General features: G+C 43.5%; 1 protein-coding gene across 2 annotated transcripts; it reads left to right on the top strand.

The window, feature by feature from the left end:
* Positions 1-149: 149 nt before the first annotated feature.
* On the top strand, positions 150-6,425 carry CAMLG (calcium modulating ligand). Of its 2 annotated transcripts, XM_040078532.1 has the most exons (5): positions 166-332; positions 1,458-1,906; positions 2,140-2,200; positions 2,821-2,886; positions 4,428-4,565. In XM_040078532.1, exons 1-5 carry the CDS (start codon positions 170-172, stop codon positions 4,430-4,432), a joined length of 744 nt encoding a protein of 247 aa, XP_039934466.1. In that variant the 5' UTR covers positions 166-169; the 3' UTR covers positions 4,433-4,565. The 2 variants fall into 2 exon arrangements, with proteins under 2 accessions (XP_039934465.1, XP_039934466.1); XM_040078531.2 differs by lacking the exon at positions 2,140-2,200 and having other exon boundaries at positions 150-332; positions 4,428-6,425.
* The last annotated feature ends 44 nt before the right edge of the window (positions 6,426-6,469 follow it).

Genomic DNA, 6,469 nt, shown 5'->3' with positions numbered 1-6,469 from the left:
CCGAGGCCGGGGCGGCCATCTTGAGTGCGGGCTCCGCGCCCTCAGACAGGGCCGTCCTTCTGCCCCTACGCAAAATGGCGGCGCCCGCTTCAGCGGCTGGAGGCGGGCGGCCCCGGCGCCTGCGCGCAGCGCGGGGCGGGCCCGTGGTGCCGGGCCTGCGGTGCCGGGGATGGCGGACGGCGGCGGGGGAGCGGTGCCCACACCTCCGGGGCCCCCCGCGGGGCTCTCGGCGTCCCAGCGCCGCGCAGAGCTGCGCCGCAGGAAGCTGCTCATGAACTCGGAGGAGCGGATCAACCGCATCATGGGCTTCCACCGGCCCGCGGCGGGCAAGGGTGAGCCCCGTGACGGGTGCGGCGGGGCCGTGTGAGGGCTCCGGGGCTGCGGTGACGCCTCGGCCTCTCCGGCCGTGACCGCTGCCCGCGATCCCCTGGTGAGCAGGAGCGGCTGGTTCCCCGCAGGGACAGGGCCGGCTACCTCCCCGGTCCCTCAGTGCCGCCTTCGTTCGTAGGGATGCTTTAAACAGCACGACCTGCCCTGCTCCGCGACCGGCCCGCCCATAAAATCCCTGTGCCGTCAGAAGGTCGGGACTTGGGCCCGGCGCGGTCCCTAGATAGCGAGCATACAGGCTGTCATTTCACTGCAAGTAGATTTTTTTAGCTGAAGAAATGATGAGCCTCCCCCATATTTTAGTCAGTAGCTCATGGTTTTCATAGCTGGCTTTTTATAGCAAAGTTATCTCACATTTGGATAGCGACATAGATGTTTCTGGTTGGCATGCAGAATTTTCTTGCAGAACCATATCCTAGGTAGCGCTCAGTTATATCTCCGTATATTCTTCAAGTGGGCTGTCTTTTCAGGAAAGAGCTCTCAGATTTTGTTTTACAAGGATGCCCATAATCTATGAATCAGTCTGACTAACACTAAAAAGTACTCCTGTAGTGTTAGTTCTTGCTTTCTGGTAGGATCAGACGCGTTCTTGATTTGGCTTTTGTTCCCTGCCATCACCTCCCTCTCTCTAAGATGGCTCTTTGGGTTTGATGAAGAACAGGTTAACACTGCCCTGCCTCTTGACAGTAGACAGCAAGCTAAAGTGCACCTTTGTTGTCTGCTTGTTTGTCAAGTATTAGTGCTCTTCTGGTTGATTCACTTTCTGCAAATATTTGTCTTTTTTTTTAACGTCAGTCCATGTATTTGGATCTTTCTGCTTGTGCCTGCAGTGCTGTTGCTCAAGGAAGTTCAGTGTTTTAATTTCTCCATTGAAAACTGACAGCTTCAACTTCTGACCTGCATTGCACAGCTTTATGTCTTGTGTCTGCTCCGTGAAGAGTGCCCTCTTTAATCTTGAATCTGTCTTTTCTCTGGGGAAGCAGAGATCCAGGATCCTGATCCAGTATAGCTGAAGTGTTGTTCTGCATACCCAGCGTTCACAACTCTGTGTTTTTATTTTTCTTCCATAGATGATGAAAGTCACACAGAATTAAAGCACGAGCAAGATAAATCAAACTCCCTTCCCATTCCTTCAGTTTCTAAGCGGATTGTGCTTGGTGATTCTGTGTGTAACGTGACAGGCTCGACTGACCACGCAGGCAGCATGGCAGAGCTCAGAGGGGACAAGGACTTGTTTGGTAAAGCCCCAGAGCTGGTCACCGAGGGGACAGGAGAGCTCCGTCACCGCCACAGGGGAGAGCTGCCCTCTGAGGCTGCACCACGGCCACCGCGACACGGCTTGGAGCAGTACCTGTCCAGGTTTGATGAAGCTCTGAAGCTGAGGAACCAGCTGATGAGTGAGAAGCCAAGCCAAGAGAATGGGAATGCGGCGGAGGAGTTTGACTCTTTCCGCATTTTCAGATTGGTGGGATGTGCTCTGCTCGCCATCGGGGTCAGGGCTTTTGTGTGCAAGTACCTGGTGAGTTCAGGGACACAATCCTGCTGGGCTTTGCTGGTTGGTGCAAATTATTGGTAAATATCTGGGGCTGAAGTCTGTCGGTAATAACCAAGTTGGGAACTTCAGGCACTCTTTATTTTTCCAAAAATTGTATAAAACCTAAAAAAATTGCTAAATTGTATGAGATTAATCTACTACTGACACAGCCACTGTGTAACCACTGAGAGCAGCACGTTTGATCTGTTGTGTTTCAGGAGCAGATGCACTGGAATAGTTGTTGCAGCTTAAGTCTCCTGCAAGTTTATTCCCATCTTGGTGAGCATGAGTCAGCTGCTCCTCTAGTTCGGGGTCTACAAATGAATAATAGAGTAAGAATAGAGTCCCATCTGTGGACATGTCCAAGGCCACGTTGGATGGAGCCTGAAGCAACCTGGTCTTGTGGAAAGTATCCCTACCCATGGGTGGGGTTTGGAATGAGATGGCTTTTTAGGTCGCTTTCAACCCAAACCATCCTGTGATTCTAAGAATAATAGTTGTACCAAGATAAGAAGATCCTACTCATTTTTCAGCCTGGGAAAAGTAGTTCCTCAGTGTTCCCAGTGCCTGCCAGAACAACAGCACAGAGGTGTGAGGCGGGTACAGCCGTCCAGCACCTGGATCCCTGGCTTTAGTTTTACACACTGGGCTCAGTTTATGCTCTGCTGTTCTCTTCTGCCATTCCAGGTCTTTAGGCTCAAAGAATATAGGGCAGAACCTTATTTTTGACATGTAACTTGTCTACTTAGATTTGTGGTATTCAAGAACAACGTTGCTCTGTTCCACAAATTAATTTTTACCTACTAATTTTCTTTTATGACTTAGGAAGCATTAAATCTTTGTGTTTCTTAGCTATTCTGACCAAGTTAATTTTTATATATTCTTTTCTGTTCCTTCAGTCAATATTTGCACCATTTCTTACTCTACAACTTGCTTACATGGGACTGTCCAAGTACTTTCCAAAGGTAATTTTTTTTTCAGAATTAGATTAATTTGAAGTGTTCTCAATTTCAATTTAACGTGTTTCAATTTCATGTCTTCAGGAAATTTGCTTTTCTTCTAGACTATGCTCTTCTCTGGTTATTATTTGCTTTGCTAAGTAGCTGTTTTGCATGTAATATCAGGATGAAATTTGGGAGAGTGTTTGCTAAAAAGTGAGGCAGAACGTTGAGTTTTAAGGGCTCTGCATTCCACTGCTGATACTGATTTGAAAGGCAGCTTGAAATGAGATATTTATTTGTGTGTGAAACTTGCTGCTTATTAGCAAGATTTGCTATACCATTTGCTTTATATATTTACAACAGATAATTGTGCTGAAGCATTTGTTATGTTGATGATTTTGTCAGGTCTGTCATGCACAGTGGGATTGAATGATGTTCAATCCACAGTTAAAAGGGAAAATTTGCATTTTAAAAGAAATAGTAGATTTCTTGTAGAAAATCAGAATAAATCAGCGGTTGTTTTGTAGTTAAGTATATCATAATAGTCATTCTTAGCTGATGTGTCACAACACAGAACAGTAAGATTAGCCTTAGATTTGCACCATTTCATCTGCTTCATCATCTTCATCTTGTTTCTGGTCTACTTAAAATTCAGCTCTTCAGTTTCAGAATTCAGAGAGGTGGTTCCTTTCCACAACTTGCTTTTACAGCAGTTAGACCTGGGTAAGGTCAATCCCTTTGTTAACCTTCCTTTTTCTTCCATGAAACACAGAAATATTCTTGAAAGCTTAATTTAGATTGGATTAAATTAAAATATCCAGCAAGTATTATCAAATTGTTAGAATTTTCAGCCACTGTTACATTTTCCTGCCTGTCAGACTTGCATCCTTGGGATTCCTCATCTTAAGGATGGAACAATTTTCAAAAGGTTTTGGATAATTTCTGAGTTCAGAGGATAAAAGTGCCAAATTAAGTTGTTCTAAACCAGAAACAGTTGGTTTTCAACTCTAAATATTTTTTCTGTTAGAAAACTTAACAGTATTTATGGGGTTTTGAGCAATCTGGTCTAGTGGAAGGTGTCTCTGCCCATAGCAGGGGGTTGGAATGAGATGAGCATTAAGGTCCTTTCCAACTCAAACCCTTCTGGAATTCTGTTTTTTGCTCAGTGGTGTGATGAGATTAGTCCATATCTTACAGTGGAGATGCCAGGCTTGGCTTCTTACAGCTAGATTTCCCTTGTCTGGGAATGTTCCCACTCATGAAGGAGCAGCTGCCCAGCCTCACATCTCAGCCTGCTGGGAGCAGTAGCGTGAAGGAGGCAGAATGAATGAATTTTATCTGCTGTTAGCCAGCCTCTCACTTAGCTCTGCTGGATCCATCACAGCAGGAATCTGTGTCTAGGATAAGTGCTGCGACTCGTGGAGCATGTCTGGACAGAATCAATCCAAACCTGCTACTCCTACCAAGGAATTTGGAAAGTGTAAAATTGGCACGACATTGGTGACATGTAAAGCAGAATTGGATTAGAAGAAGTAACGTGATACTGGTTTTTCTTTCCCTTTTAGTGTGAGAAGAAGGTGAAAACGACAGTACTGACTGCTGCTCTTCTCCTGTCGGGAATCCCTGCAGAAGTGATCAGTCGCTCCATGGATACCTACAGCAAAATGGGAGATGTTTTCACAGACCTTTGTGTCTATTTCTTTACTTTTATCTTTTGCCATGAACTTACTTTGGTTTTTGGCTCTGAAGTACCATGATGGCTGTAGAATTCCACACAGTAGCTACACTAAAGCTTTCTGGACTGTATTCCTTTAACATCTGACTGTGCAGGCAGGTCTAAACCTTCATTAAATTTCTTACCTATTGGAATGCTTGAAAGGGGCCTTAAATCCAGTAATTTTGGGAAAGGGAGAGCAGGGTCCCTGACTAACAATTGTGTTGGTTCAGTTTATTTAAATACTGTGTCTGTGTATTACAAATGTGAAGGCTAGGATGCAAGTGCCAGTGGATGATTTATTTGTTGTAGTTAGATGATGCCCTTCTCAGCCTCCTTCATAAACATTTACAAAGCTGCTTTTGTTCTTTTCAGTGAGAACAGGAAGAGAATTCCCTTCAGCAGAACCATATATATGTGTATATCCTGTATGACTAAAACTAACAAGACCTGCTCATTTTTGGTGTTTCCATTTTTTAAAGAAAGCTCTAAAGAAAAGAAATCCCTGTATTCTCTTCAAATGTTCAAGTTCAGAATATTGAACCAAGTAGCTGCTTCTGGAGAATGTTGGTGAAGCTTGCCACTTTGTTGTCCTGATCCTTGGCTTGCTATACATTACTTGTGATCGTAATTAATTTAATTTCATGATTATTGTGGAAGAGAGCTAAGCAAAACCAACAAGAAGGTGGTCCTGGTGCTTATAAAGATCATTAATCAAAAAGTAAGAAGAAAGAACTAATTGCATCTGTTTATGAGTTTCTAGCAACCTAATCCTAGTGCAGCTCACACCTGTGCTTTCTGATACCTTTTTTTATGTTAACAGTTCATCTCATGAGAAATTTTATATATTGGCACCCCACCTGCTGTATCAAGTCTTTGCTCTAGCGTTTGTAAAACTTACAAGGGAAACAGTTTTGTTTTCAATCTCTTAGGAATTTTGCACAGTGAGAGGAAGGGTCATTCCAAATAGCCAATTTAAATGCTGATAATCTCTGAAAATCTCTCTTGAAGCCAAATCTGGTAGTGTTTTCTGCTTGTAGTTTTCTGTTTGAAATCTGGACTTTCAGGTTGTATAGGCTGATGCCAATTTTTAGCATGGTAAACCACATATTTCACTTGGTATTTACCTGCAGAGATTTTTTTTAGGGAGCAGATGTGTTTGATTGTACCTCTCTAAATGCCCCAGCTTTCAGCTGATTATTCTCTGTTAAAGCTTCCTCCTGTACTTTTAGTGATGCATTTCTGACTTTTAAATTAGATACATGTTTGTGCCCTGAATACAAGAACGTTATGTTTTGATCTGACCATTTTCATGGGGTTTTTTTACCTGGTTATGTTACAGTGAGTATTATGTTACAGATGTACAGGGCTGGGCTGCAGAAAATTCTGACTTAGGTCTACTAGCACAGATACTGATTCAACAACTTTAAATTTATTTATATTAGATTGTAATTTCAGAAAATTGAAATTACAGCAATTTAACGTTGAGATACGTAAATAATGAGTTTGCTCAAAAATTACTTGTTCTGATTCTCTATTTATATGCCCCAATGTAATACAAATACATTGGAAAAATCCCCATACCGCTACCTGCAAAAAGCAGTGGATTTCTAATCGTCACCATAAAAGATTTAATCAGGTAAATGCTCTTGCATGGGAAGAGCGCCAGGAGGGGCTTGTGCTTAATTGAGAAATCTCGATGAAGAAATGGCGATCAAGAAACGACCTTTGACCAAGAAACCGATCTCTTTCATTCCGTTTTTACCTTACCTCTGTTGATGTACATAATTCTATTTAACGTTTATTGCCGAACCGATTGTTTTCTATTAAAAGCCTATTTGTTACCCGCTTCCTTGGCGCTGTGTGCGGCTGGGCCGGGGCGGCCTCGGTTCC

Source organism: Hirundo rustica, chromosome 14 (genome assembly GCF_015227805.2).
Source record: "Hirundo rustica isolate bHirRus1 chromosome 14, bHirRus1.pri.v3, whole genome shotgun sequence".
Taxonomy (NCBI): domain Eukaryota; kingdom Metazoa; phylum Chordata; class Aves; order Passeriformes; family Hirundinidae; genus Hirundo; species Hirundo rustica.
This window is presented reverse-complemented; position numbering and strand designations above follow the sequence as displayed.

Coding starts and splice junctions, on each gene's coding strand:
- CAMLG (XM_040078531.2), top strand. CDS start 170: ATGGCGGACGGCGGCGGGGGAGCGGTGCCCACACCTCCGGGGCCCCCC. Junction 333..1,457: donor CCGGCCCGCGGCGGGCAAGG/GTGAGCCCCGTG, acceptor TTTCTTCCATAG/ATGATGAAAGTCACACAGAA. Junction 1,907..2,820: donor CTTTTGTGTGCAAGTACCTG/GTGAGTTCAGGG, acceptor CTGTTCCTTCAG/TCAATATTTGCACCATTTCT.